Below are 15506 nucleotides of genomic sequence, written 5' to 3'. Positions count from 1 at the left end.
TGTGTGTGTGTGTGTGTGTGTGTGTGTGTGTGTGTGCGCAACCTACGAGCAGGACGGTGCGCACCATGAACTGTCAATCAAATCCGCGACCGCAAGAGCCACCATTCTAGGGATGAAGCGATCAGAAAGTGCACAACACTGGAGCAGTCTGAGGCTGCAGGGAAAACTGGCTCTTCTTCCCTTTGCAAACCACTCATTATCTCACACTATACTGTCAAATAACACCATAGGTGAGGACATTCTCATTTTCACTATTAAAGCCCGTTTACAGGTGTTGCAGACCAAGTTCAACTTGGCAACCTGGTACCCATCAGCACACGACCCACACTGCATGCTACATCCAGTACCACATGACAAAGAAACAGTCTTAAATGGTTGCAGCCACTATAAAGGACTGTACATTGACAGACATGACCGTCTGGTGGAACTGGTCTCAGACAAGATCAGAGGAGTACAGAACAGGACAACAAGAAGGTATAAACACAGCACTGTAAAAATAGACTGGTTTGATCACAATGACACGCATGTCAATTCACTACAAAATATTCCAAATACCCCAGATATTGTGTTCATCAATGAAATTAGAAAAACTGTCACTATATTTGAAATAGGCTGCCCATTTGATTTGTATATGGACACTTGTTTTACATCCAAACTTATGAAATATCAGCTTCTGGTGGAACGTATTATGGCCTTGGGATATAACTGTCAACTTATTGTCCTTGTATTTGGAAGTCTGGGCCATGTCCATAACCTTGTGCTCAGGGGTTTGCAATTGGGTGGATTGCTAAAAACAAATGCAAAAAAGCTGGCTAAATACTGTTCTGTCTCAGCTACTATGGGCAGTCTGTCTGTCTGGAGAAGGCGTTGTTTCATTTATCCCTAGGTGGCTTAAAAAACCCCAAACAAACATCCTGTCTAGTAGTGTCAAGTAATAGTATGTCAACAATGTGCTATATATATATATATATATATATATATATATATATATATATATATATATATTATTTTTTCTCTTCTTTTCCCTCTGTGTGTTAAGCATGTGCAGCAGCTATATCTGGTTGGACCATAATATGATGTATAACCTAATTCTGATCAGTGTTTGGGTCTATTGTATTACGCCACTTGTGCAGATCCAAATAAAATAATTCAAGTGTGTGTGTGTGTGTGTGTGTGTGTGTGTGTGTGTCGCTCCCAGAATGTGCAGAATGCCCACTTTCAAGTTTTCACATGTATAAACAACTTTTGGAAAATAGCATATCTACAAGCTCACAATGCGTTGCATTGCGACGCATTGTGAGCTTGTAGATCGGCTATTTTCAAATGGCAAAAAATGTATACCGGTACGAGGCCAAAGTGGTCGTTAATGCATGTTGTGTAATAATAATAATAATAATAATAATCAAAATCTACAAAGTAACTAAAGTCTTCAAATAAATGTAGACGATATTTGCCTCTGAGATGTAGTGGGAGTAGAAGTAAAATAATTTGGAAATACTCAATTAAAGTAAAGTACAAATTATGTCTCAAAATTGTACCTAATTAAATGTACATATAGTTACTTTCCTCCACCGACAAGACCTGGAGCTCCAGGAGTGTAAACATGTTTTCTAGCTGCAACCTTTCTTTCCATAACATCCCTTCAAGCTGTACATTGTAGTTAGAACACACATAGTACAGTATATGAGCATTATGAGCCAACAGAAGATGTATTATGTAGCAAAGTATGTGCTATACTGTAACTGTACTGTACAGTATGTAGTCGTGTGGAGATGGCGTCCTAATTGGCACGGTGTACAGTGGTGGTGACGAGGCTATACTGTAACTGCTGCTGTGCCGACATGCCCACGCGTTGTGTGATCAGCGTCAGTCTGACAATAATATTCTTCTTTCATCCTCGCAAAACATTATACTATACAATATATACATTATACTGTCTGCCATGCTGGTATCCTGGCTCTTTCATTTATATATATATATATATATATATATATATATATATATATATATATATATATATATATATATATATATATATATATATATATACACATTATACTGTCTGCCATGCTGGTATCCTGGCTCTTTCCTTTTTAACCCATTTTGACCTGGGAAAACCATTCTACAAAATGTCTTCTACATCATGACAGTTTCATGAAAAACCCTGTGTTTCTATGTCAGTGGTTCATGTCAAGGATCAACAAGATGATATGTAATTGGCCACCGACCCCCATCTCAAAATATGTTGTTCCAGGGACCCTCCAGAAGCAAAGATTTGAGTTAAAAACTTTGGCTCTGAAAGAATACATATTCAAAGATTCGTGCCACATTTGAACCATTATTCAAAAATAGCAGACCTACAAGCTTAAAACTCTTCTGGCTGTTCGGAAAGAAATGTCAAGTGGAATCGTGCAAAGGGAGAGATTAAAAGGGGAAGCGCAGTATTAATTGACCTTTGTCCCACTGTCTCCTATTTCTCAATCCTGGTGTGCGGTGCACGCACCTTATTGAATTCCCAGTGAGGTTTACTGTGCAAGTCCTTTTCAACTCATTTTGGACTTATTGTTAAACTGTAAAATATCTTGCCTCCATTTAAGGGTTTGATCGTCACATCTGAGGCATCACTGCAAACAAAGCATTTGTGTGTTAAACAGAAAATCAGATTTCCTTTACTCCATAATATCTGTTTCATTTCAGCATTGGACTGGAATACAGTATCAATCAGGCTTTAAACGCACACACACACGCTCGCACAATACTACTGCATATTCATGGTTCAAGACACCCTGCTCCCAATTAATGGTTGACCCCTCTGTGGAAATATTGACCTTTGGCGAGAGAGAGAGACAGAGAGAGAGAGAGGTTTCGTAGTACACCAACGTCGCCACGGAATTTATAAAGTGATCGCAAACAGCTGATCCTTCCTTAATTTCGTTCCGACGTTAATAAATGCGACGGCTGAAATCTATCTGGCACGCCCTATGAAATCAAGCCTCGCCCTCAGTTTTTGCGACATGAACAACTGCAATACGACCTGGAAACCATTGGTTACTCATGCGCTCCCAAATCATCTCACAAGTGCGCTCGCATAACAAGGCCAGTAAAGCACTGTTTGAATAAGCACAAACGAATACATTGTAAAAAAAAATGAATTACTTGTAAAGTTGGAAATCTCTCTTGTTCTTGTATATACAGTACATACAGTTCTATATTAACATTTTAGGAGTGAAAACATAATTATGTTTAGATGCCTGTGACAGCGTGCCAGCAGTTCAGACAATGCTGCTCCGCTTGTGTACGACAGAAAAACAGCCGAGGACAAAGCGTACGACGGCTCCCGACCAGACGTGATTTTTGTCCTGGCCACACGTTCCATTTCAAGCTTTGGCGGAAATGGTAAATGCCGACAATTGCGGTAATTTCGGACGCGCACCCATATTTTGGCGTATGCACGGTTGATAAATGAGGGCCCTGTAGTCTCTTCATTTTGATCTCAAAGTGCACGAGATTGAAGCAAACTTACTTTTTCTTTCCTGGAGCACATGAAATAATCGGGACCGTACCTATGTTCCCTCGGCCCTATGTTCCCTCGGGTCCGCGTCAATATGCCGACGGTCCGATGGACAACCTACCTCAAACCCTCACCCTAACCCTAACCTCCCCCGGGGCAGACACCTAAACCTAACCACCCATCCTCTCCCGACCCCCAGCGCACCTCGGACCAATGCTCCTTCTGAGGGAACATAGGGCTGAGGGAACATAGGGCTGAGGGAACATAGGTATGACCCCAAATAATCTTGCATAGATAGGGGGCGGGGCCATGCACGGATTGGCATAGAAATCGGCCCGCATGGCATTGGTGGTCTTCACCGGCCTTATGACGTCATTACGTCGACACCACGGCCACTAAATGTTCCATTCCATACTGTATACTGTAGGTTTACGGTTTAATGTTCCATTCCATACTGTATACTGTAGGTTTAAATGTTCCATTCCATACTGTATACTGTAGGTTTACGGTTTGAATAACACTAAATGTTCCATTCCATACTGTATAATGTAGGGTTACGGTTTAATGTTCCATTCCATACTGTATACTGTAGGTTTACGGTTTGAATAACACTAAATGTTCCATTCCATACTGTATACTGTAGGTTTACGGTTTGAACAACACTAAATGTTCCATTCCATACTGTATACTGTAGGTTTACGGTTTGAACAAAACTAAATGTTCCATTCCATACTGTATAATGTAGGTTTACGGTTTAATGTTCCATTCCATACTGTATACTGTAGGTTTACGGTTTGAATAACACTAAATGTTCCATTCCATACTGTATACTGTAGGTTTACGGTTTAATGTTCCATTCCATACTGTATACTGTAGGTTTACGGTTTGAATAACACTAAATGTTCCATTCCATACTGTATACTGTAGGTTTACGGTTTGAACAACACTAAATGTTCCATTCCATACTGTATACTGTAGGTTTACGGTTTGAACAACACTAAATGTTCCATTCCATACTGTATACTGTAGGTTTACGGTTTAATGTTCCATTCCATACTGTATACTGTAGGTTTACGGTTTGAATAACACTAAATGTTCCATTCCATACTGTATACTGTTGGTTTACGGTTTGAATAACACTAAATGTTCCATTCCATACTGTATACTGTAGGTTTACGGTTTAATGTTCCATTCCATACTGTATACTGTAGGGTTACGGTTTGAACAACACTAAATGTTCCATTCCATACTGTATACTGTAGGTTTACGGTTTGAACAACACTAAATGTTCCATTCCATACTGTATAATGTAGGGTTACGGTTTGAATAACACTAAATGTTCCATTCCATACTGTATAATGTAGGGTTACGGTTTGAACAACACTAAATGTTTCATTCCATACTGTATACTGTAGGGTTACGGTTTGAACAACACTAAATGTTCCATTCCATACTGTATACTGTAGGTTTACGGTTTAATGTTCCATTCCAAACTGTATACTGTAGGTTTACGGTTTGAATAACACTAAATGTTCCATTCCATACTGTATACTGTAGGTTTACGGTTTAATGTTCCATTCCATACTGTATACTGTAGGTTTACGGTTTAATGTTCCATTCCATACTGTATACTGTAGGTTTACGGTTTAATGTTCCATTCCAAACTGTATACTGTAGGGTTACGGTTTAATGTTCCATTCCATACTGTATACTGTAGGTTTACGGTTTAATGTTCCATTCCATACTGTATACTGTAGGTTTACGGTTTGAACAACACTAAATGTTCCATTCCATACTGTATACTGTAGGTTTACGGTTTAATGTTCCATTCCAAACTGTATACTGTAGGTTTACGGTTTAATGTTCCATTCCATACTGTATACTGTAGGTTTACGGTTTAATGTTCCATTCCAAACTGTATACTGTAGGGTTACGGTTTAATGTTCCATTCCATACTGTATACTGTAGGTTTACGGTTTAATGTTCCATTCCAAACTGTATACTGTAGGTTTACGGTTTAATGTTCCATTCCATACTGTATACTGTAGGTTTACGGTTTAATGTTCCATTCCAAACTGTATACTGTAGGTTTACGGTTTAATGTTCCATTCCATACTGTATACTGTAGGTTTACGGTTTAATGTTCCATTCCAAACTGTATACTGTAGGGTTACGGTTTAATGTTCCATTCCATACTGTATACTGTAGGTTTACGGTTTAATGTTCCATTCCATACTGTATACTGTAGGGTTACGGTTTGAACAACACTAAATGTTCCATTCCATACTGTATACTGTAGGGTTACGGTTTAATGTTCCATTCCATACTGTATACTGTAGGTTTACGGTTTAATGTTCCATTCCATACTGTATACTGTAGGGTTACGGTTTGAACAACACTAAATGTTCCATTCCATACTGTATACTGTAGGTTTACGGTTTGAACAACACTAAATGTTCCATTCCATACTGTATACTGTAGGTTTACGGTTTAATGTTCCATTCCATACTGTATACTGTAGGTTTACGGTTTAATGTTCCATTCCAAACTGTATACTGTAGGGTTACGGTTTAATGTTCCATTCCATACTGTATAATGTAGGGTTACGGTTTGAACAACACTAAATGTTCCATTCCATACTGTATACTGTAGGTTTACGGTTTGAACAACACTAAATGTTCCATTCCATACTGTATACTGTAGGGTTACGGTTTGAACAACACTAAATGTTCCATTCCATACTGTATACTGTAGGTTTACGGTTTGAACAACACTAAATGTTCCATTCCATACTGTATACTGTAGGGTTACGGTTTGAACAACACTAAATGTTCCATTCCATACTGTATACTGTAGGGTTACGGTTTGAATAACACTAAATGTTCCATTCCATACTGTATACTGTAGGTTTACGGTTTAATGTTCCATTCCATACTGTATACTGTAGGTTTACGGTTTGAATAACACTAAATGTTCCATTCCATACTGTATACTGTAGGTTTACGGTTTGAATAACACTAAATGTTCCATTCCATACTGTATACTGTAGGGTTACGGTTTAATGTTCCATTCCATACTGTATACTGTAGGTTTACGGTTTGAATAACACTAAATGTTCCATTCCATACTGTATACTGTAGGGTTACGGTTTGAACAACACTAAATGTTCCATTCCATACTGTATACTGTAGGTTTACGGTTTAATGTTCCATTCCAAACTGTATACTGTAGGGTTACGGTTTAATGTTCCATTCCATACTGTATACTGTAGGTTTACGGTTTGAACAACACTAAATGTTCCATTCCATACTGTATACTGTAGGGTTACGGTTTAATGTTCCATTCCATACTGTATAATGTAGGTTTACGGTTTAATGTTCCATTCCATACTGTATACTGTAGGGTTACGGTTTGAACAACACTAAATGTTCCATTCCATACTGTATACTGTAGGTTTACGGTTTGAACAACACTAAATGTTCCATTCCATACTGTATACTGTAGGTTTACGGTTTGAACAACACTAAATGTTCCATTCCATACTGTATACTGTAGGGTTACGGTTTGAACAACACTAAATGTTCCATTCCATACTGTATACTGTAGGTTTACGGTTTGAACAACACTAAATGTTCCATTCCATACTGTATACTGTAGGTTTACGGTTTGAACAACACTAAATGTTCCATTCCATACTGTATACTGTAGGTTTACGGTTTAATGTTCCATTCCATACTGTATACTGTAGGGTTACGGTTTGAACAACACTAAATGTTCCATTCCATACTGTAAACTGTAGGGTTACGGTTTAATGTTCCATTCCATACTGTATACTGTAGGGTTACGGTTTGAATAACACTAAATGTTCCATTCCATACTGTATACTGTAGGGTTACGGTTTAATGTTCCATTCCATACTGTATACTGTAGGTTTACGGTTTGAACAACACTAAATGTTCCATTCCATACTGTATACTGTAGGGTTACGGTTTGAATAACACTAAATGTTCCATTCCATACTGTATACTGTAGGGTTACGGTTTAATGTTCCATTCCATACTGTATACTGTAGGGTTACGGTTTGAATAACACTAAATGTTCCATTCCATACTGTATACTGTAGGGTTACGGTTTAATGTTCCATTCCAAACTGTATACTGTAGGGTTACGGTTTAATGTTCCATTCCATACTGTATACTGTAGGTTTACGGTTTAATGTTCCATTCCATACCGTATACTGTAGGGTTACGGTTTGAACAACACTAAATGTTCCATTCCATACTGTATACTGTAGGGTTACGGTTTGAACAACACTAAATGTTCCATTCCATACTGTATACTGTAGGTTTACGGTTTAATGTTCCATTCCATACTGTATACTGTAGGTTTACGGTTTGAACAACACTAAATGTTCCATTCCATACTGTATACTGTAGGTTTACGGTTTAATGTTCCATTCCATACTGTATACTGTAGGGTTACGGTTTGAACAACACTAAATGTTCCATTCCATACTGTATACTGTAGGTTTACGGTTTGAACAACACTAAATGTTCCATTCCATACTGTATACTGTAGGTTTACGGTTTAATGTTCCATTCCAAACTGTATACTGTAGGGTTACGGTTTAATGTTCCATTCCATACTGTATACTGTAGGGTTACGGTTTAATGTTCCATTCCATACTGTATACTGTAGGTTTACGGTTTAATGTTCCATTCCAAACTGTATACTGTAGGGTTACGGTTTAATGTTCCATTCCATACTGTATACTGTAGGGTTACGGTTTAATGTTCCATTCCATACTGTATACTGTAGGTTTACGGTTTAATGTTCCATTCCATACTGTATACTGTAGGGTTACGGTTTGAACAACACTAAATGTTCCATTCCATACTGTATACTGTAGGTTTACGGTTTGAACAACACTAAATGTTCCATTCCATACTGTATACTGTAGGGTTACGGTTTAATGTTCCATTCCATACTGTATACTGTAGGTTTACGGTTTAATGTTCCATTCCATACTGTATACTGTAGGTTTACGGTTTGAACAACACTAAATGTTCCATTCCATACTGTATACTGTAGGTTTACGGTTTGAACAACACTAAATGTTCCATTCCATACTGTATACTGTAGGGTTACGGTTTGAATAACACTAAATGTTCCATTCCATACTGTATAATGTAGGGTTACGGTTTGAACAACACTAAATGTTCCATTCCATACTGTATACTGTAGGTTTACGGTTTGAACAACACTTAATGTTCCATTCCATACTGTATAATGTAGGGTTACGGTTTGAACAACACTAAATGTTCCATTCCATACTGTATACTGTAGGTTTACGGTTTGATGTTCCATTCCATACTGTATACTGTAGGTTTACGGTTTGAACAACACTAAATGTTCCATTCCATACTGTATACTGTAGGGTTACGGTTTGAACAACACTAAATGTTCCATTCCATACTGTATACTGTAGGTTTACGGTTTGAACAACACTAAATGTTCCATTCCATACTGTATACTGTAGGTTTACGGTTTAATGTTCCATTCCATACTGTATACTGTAGGTTTACGGTTTGAACAACACTAAATGTTCCATTCCATACTGTATACTGTAGGTTTACGGTTTGAACAACACTAAATGTTCCATTCCATACTGTATACTGTAGGTTTACGGTTTGAATAACACTAAATGTTCCATTCCATACTGTATACTGTAGGTTTACGGTTTAATGTTCCATTCCATACTGTATACTGTAGGTTTACGGTTTAATGTTCCATTCCATACTGTATACTGTAGGTTTACGGTTTGAATAACACTAAATGTTCCATTCCATACTGTATACTGTAGGTTTACGGTTTGAATAACACTAAATGTTCCATTCCATACTGTATACTGTAGGTTTACGGTTTGAATAACACTAAATGTTCCATTCCATACTGTATACTGTAGGTTTACGGTTTGAATAACACTAAATGTTCCATTCCATACTGTATACTGTAGGTTTACGGTTTGAATAACACTAAATGTTCCATTCCATACTGTATACTGTAGGTTTACGGTTTGAATAACACTAAATGTTCCATTCCATACTGTATACTGTAGGTTTACGGTTTAATGTTCCATTCCATACTGTATACTGTAGGTTTACGGTTTGAATAACACTAAATGTTCCATTCCATACTGTATACTGTAGGTTTACGGTTTGAATAACACTAAATGTTCCATTCCATACTGTATACTGTAGGTTTACGGTTTGAATAACACTAAATGTTCCATTCCATACTGTATACTGTAGGTTTACGGTTTGAACAACACTAAATGTTCCATTCCATACTGTATACTGTAGGTTTACGGTTTGAATAACACTAAATGTTCCATTCCATACTGTATACTGTAGGTTTACGGTTTGAATAACACTAAATGTTCCATTCCATACTGTATACTGTAGGTTTACGGTTTGAATAACACTAAATGTTCCATTCCATACTGTATACTGTAGGTTTACGGTTTGAATAACACTAAATGTTCCATTCCATACTGTATACTGTAGGTTTACGGTTTGAATAACACTAAATGTTCCATTCCATACTGTATACTGTAGGTTTACGGTTTGAATAACACTAAATGTTCCATTCCATACTGTATACTGTAGGTTTACGGTTAAATGTTCCATTCCATACTGTATACTGTAGGTTTACGGTTTGAATAACAGTGAAAATAACAAACGTTTTAAATAGCCTATTTAATGTGATTGGTAAATGGCTCTGCATGGCTGCTGCTTCTGCATCATGATTAGTTAGACCTCGGAGACCACAGGCATTTTCCTTTCAAAAGAACTATTACAACAACTTCATTTAATAGGCCTTATGTTGTTAATATCCAAAACTATACAAAAATGATCACATTTCTATATCTAAGGACAAACCTTATTAGAAAAAAATATTAATAGCATATGAAAGCCTTTTGAAATGTGTATAGGTAAAGAAATATTGGGAATTGCTCTCGTGTCATATGTAAAAATGCTATCTATAATGTATTGCTCTTTCCAAATAAAACAAATATATAATCACTAATAATAATTACTAGGGCTACCTCATGCCAGTCAGTTGCGCAAATATATATAGGTCAGATTAATTATTCCCATCAAAGTAGCCTATATAGCCTATACCACACTAACTTTGTGATCAACCTCCTTAAAGGAGAATTCCATACTAAAAGGCTTTCTTAACTGTCTTTGTAGTTGTTACGTCCCCACCAAAGAGGTCCAGGTGTTATTTTGTGCAAAAGCTCCTTATTGGCTATTTCCCCTACCATAAGCCCTACATGAATTGCATTGGATGTATGGGGTGTTGTGCTAATTCGCTTATTTCCATCGAAATAAGTAGTAAAGTGTGCCGCTTGGGTTATTATTTACATTAAGAAGAGAGGATATATACAAAAAATATATAATTTTGAGCGATGGAAATAAGCGAATTAACACCCCATACATCCCATTCAATTGAATGCAATTCATTTAGGGCTTATGGTAGGGGGAATAGCCAATAAGGAGCTTTTGCACAAAATAACACCTGGACCTCTTTGATGGGGACGTAACAACTACAAAGAAAGGTAAGAAAGCCTTTTAGTATGGAATTCTCCTTTAATGTGCATATTTTATTTGTAAAAAGGAACACTGCATTAAGACATGGCAGTATAATATTGGTGCAAAATGGAAATATGTAATAAAATACCGGTAGTTGAGAGAGAGAGAGAGGGAGAGAGTTGCTTTGAGAGAGAGAGAGAAATGCTTTGAGAGAGAGAGGGGAGAGAGACAATTGCTATTGCTTAGAGAGAGAGAGACACGTAAAGCCGTTCCATTTCAAAGAATACAAAAATGCCGTCTGGCAGGCTCCGCGAGGCCCATGTGCAGCCGCAGGCTCCGTCTCTGAGAGTGCAATATTATAGTTACTGTAGTTACCGTACTTATTTTAGTGCAGAAAAGAGACAATAAATCCCGCTTTGGAGAAGGTGCGCTCCGAAGGGGTTGTAGTGGCAGGGGAATCAGGGATGGATAGAATCCTCTTCGCTAAAAAAGGGGCCAACTTTGCATAACGTGGCACATTATTTTTTCCATCACAGTGGTTTCCATCACAGACACTTATTTTTGGGCGGTCAGCCGGCCCGCCCCCCCCGGCCTTTCTGGTAAATGCCAGACATGCCGGACCTGACCTTCATAGGGCCTAGGGCCTCTAGGGCATAGGGCCACCTGACTCCTAGAACCCGTTTCATTAGTTGTGTGTCAAGCCCAGAATGCGTGTGCGCACCTGCATATGTGACAGAGTGAACTTTGTCTATAGATATTGTGTCAAAGCTCCACCTCTTGCCAGTCTGACCAGAGACGCCAGATCAAACACAACTTCCAGTGAGAGAGAACAGACTGTCTTTCCATCCACACCTAGAGGAAGGAACACTGACCCCAGACCACTGGAACTATACCTGAACACTGACCCAGACCACTGGAACTATACCTGAACACTGACCCCAGAGCACTGGAACTACCTGCTGGCTCTATCAGCTGAATGGACTTTAACAACAACCACTTTCACAGTCAAAGTAAACTTGATTAGACTAATTCTAAAAGAAGGAGAGTTACCACCACTGACTGCATTTCCTGTCTTTGTAGCTAAACTCTTGAGACAAAATGGCTTCCAACGCATGTCACCCAGAAGAGGATTATTCCTGTCCCGTGTGTTGCGACATCTTTAAAGATCCTGTTATACTGGCGTGTAGCCACAGCTTCTGTAAAGCCTGTCTGCAGGAATGGTGGAGCGATAAGGTAACAAAGGAATGTCCTGTTTGTAAGAAGAGACATTCAATTGCTGATCCAACTCTAAACCGGGGTCTGAAGAACCTGTGTGAGTCCTTCGTACAGGAGGGACATCAGAGAGCTTCAACTGGGGTTTTCTGCCTTCTGCACGCCGATGAGAAACTCAAACTGTTCTGCCTGGAATGTAAACAGCCAGCGTGTGTCGTGTGTCGAGATTCTAAAAAACACGCCAACCACATTATCAGACCCATCGATGAAGCTGCACCAGAACACAAGGAGAAAGTCCAGAAATCCCTGAAGCCTTTACAGGAGAAACTGAAGGTTTTTAATGAAGTTAAAACTAACTACGACCAGACGGCAGAACACATTAAGGTCCGGGCCCGGCACACCGAGACGCAGATGAAGGAACAGTTTAAGAAGATGCATCAGTTTCTACATGATGAAGAGGAGGCCAGGATCACTGCACTGAGGGAGGAAGAGCAGCAGAAGAGTCAGATGATGAAGAAGAAGATGGAGGGTCTGAACAGAGACATATCAACCATTTCAGACAAGATCAGAGCCACCGAGGAGGAGCTGAGAGCCGAACACGTCTCATTCCTGCAGAACTACAAGACCACAGTGGAAAGAGTCACGATGGAGAGAGGCCAGCTCACTGCACTGCAGGACCCACAGCCGGTCTCGGGAGGAGCACTGATAGACGAGGCCAAACACCTGGGAAACCTGGCCTTCAGGGTCTGGGACAAGATGAAGGACATCGTCTCCTACACTCCTGTCATTCTGGATCCCAACACGGCCCATCCAAAGCTCATCCTGTCTGATGATCTGACCAGCGTGAGATTTGGAAAGAAACAGCAGCTTCCTGCCAATCCAGAGCGGTTTGACCACTGGGAGCGTGTGGTGGGTTCTGAGGGCTTTAACTCTGGGACTCACAGCTGGGATGTTGAGGTTGGAGACAGTACATACTGGGCACTGGGTGTGTTAGCTGAGTCTTACCAGAGGAAAGGAGACGGAGCGGGTCCACGTTGGGCCATATGGTCCAATAAAGGTGAATACAGAGCAGGCCCCCCCTCAGGGTCACTCACTGTTCTCTCACTGAAGCAGAAGCCCAAGAAGATCAGAGTCCAGCTGGACCGGAACAAAGGAAAGCTGTCCTTCTCTGATCCTGATACCAACACACACATCCACACCTTCACCTTCACCTTCACTGGCACACTCCGTCCATACATTGACACTAGTAAGACTCTGAAGGTGTTACCGAAGATCAGTGTGACTCTGGAACCACGTAGTTAGACATGAGGATGAGGATGAGGATGATGTCATGTTATTGATAAATTATACCGCCTATTGTCAATAATCAATAATTACCAAAGTTACAGATACTATTTAGTTTCCATTGTCTGCTATCACTTTTCAATAGAATGTAATAATTAGTATCAATAATAGTACTAATGCCAACACTAATATCAGGATTATTTGAATGATTTTAAAGGTGATTAATAGTAGATATTAAATGATCTCAGTAGTAATCATGTTGAGGAATTGAGACACTTCACCATAAAATGTACACTATTATATTTATACTGTAAATAAATATATCTCTGCTGTCAGGAAGAAACCACCTAACTCCTAACTTGAAAACAAAGCAATACTGCCTCGTCACAGTTGGTGTTGGTGTGACTTTATATATTGTCAATTAGTTGCATGAGAGGGGTGGAGTTAGCTGCTTTAGCAGACAGTTTGAGGGTCCAATGGAGTTAACCCATTCTGACCGGGAACCCGTTTTGGTGTTAGCATCATGTCATGCTTTAGCTATTGAAAAATAGCAGATCTACAAGCTCATAGCGCGCCACCGAGTGGCGCGCTACGAGCTTGTAGGTCTGCTATTTTTTTTAAATCGAAGAACGACTGACATTTTTTAGAATCGTATCTCAGGTCAGAACGGGCTAATCAGACCAGCGTGTGTCCAGTGGAAACCTCGTGTGAATCTGATCTCAGGTCAGAATGGGTTAAGAGGTTTACTACTTTTCATTGGTTCACTATTTTTTTTAAAACCACACAGACGTAAAGGGTGTTCAAATAGCTCTGATTTATGCAAAACATAATAACCAAAAACCTCAAAAATAGAATTATCGTATGTGGTTTCCTCCCGACAGCAACACATTTGCAAACTGTACTGTACTTTTTACACAATGTCCTAAAATGTATAATAATCAGGTTGGATGAGTCTCTTTATGACATTATATAGTTGTATGATGGTTAGCAGAGGTCAGTGTGTTAAACATTAGTTAATGTTAATTACTTTAATGAAACCCCAGGATGAGGTAGACTATGAACCCTGCAGTCACTGATAATAAAATGATGACGCCATAATAAAGGATATACAAAACTCATCAAATCCTTGAATTGACTTGTGTTATAGTTTAACAACTTTGAGCACATTCACACAGACCCTTTGTACTAAAAAACTATACTATAACAACATTGGTCAAATTATCAAATAATGTAAGAAAGAGGCAAAACTTATGAAAATAGCTGATCTACAATCTACTCGCGTCATAAAGCCGACCATGTGGTCCTCAAAACGACTGGACTATATGGTGGAATTGTTTTGTCAAATCCTACTGTACATTAGCTGCTTTTTGCCATTCTCTGCCTAATAGTTTTAGGTAATATATATTGACCACTTATTTTGTATGTCTGTGGCATACCCCCGGCCCGGGGGTTCATGTGGTTAAGCCTTGGGTTAAGAGTTGAGATGACCGACAATAGCCGAGGTGTGCATGGCTATCTTTTAGCATGAATATTTCACCTAAAATATAGAAAACACATTGTGCACAAGACCTGTCAGTCTATCTGCGAAGCATTTAGCCTGTGCGCGCACACACACACACACACACACACACACACAATTTGTTATTGACAAATATTGGTCAACAGCAGCCACTGCATCACTAGGTTTTGGTCGTTGCCTCAGAAGGCTCATCTCATCATGTGAAACTCATGTGGTTGTAACAGCTGTAACAACAGGTTGCTGCAGAAGAAAAGGATTTCCTAAATATGACTATAATCTTCTTACATGCGTGCATATATAGGCTATCATAATATAAAAGAACAGGTCATTATTATATTTCTGAGGACATTACTGATATCTTACATCTTTCATGTCACTTTAA

The 15506-nt window shown here is 39.0% G+C and overlaps 1 protein-coding gene across 1 annotated transcript; it reads left to right on the top strand.

Annotated features, from left to right (window-relative positions):
• Nucleotides 1-12207: 12207 nt before the first annotated feature.
• LOC308316128 (E3 ubiquitin-protein ligase TRIM35-like) lies at nucleotides 12208-13623 on the top strand (the record flags this gene model as incomplete). The annotated part of the gene is made up of 1 exon (XM_080764533.1): nucleotides 12208-13623. One exon carries the CDS (start codon nucleotides 12208-12210, stop codon nucleotides 13621-13623), a length of 1416 nt encoding a protein of 471 aa, XP_080620659.1.
• Nucleotides 13624-15506: the final 1883 nt, after the last annotated feature.

Source organism: Protomyctophum bolini (genome assembly GCF_963924005.1).
Source record: "Protomyctophum bolini genome assembly, chromosome: 5".
Classification (NCBI taxonomy): domain Eukaryota; kingdom Metazoa; phylum Chordata; class Actinopteri; order Myctophiformes; family Myctophidae; genus Protomyctophum; species Protomyctophum bolini.
This window is presented reverse-complemented; position numbering and strand designations above follow the sequence as displayed.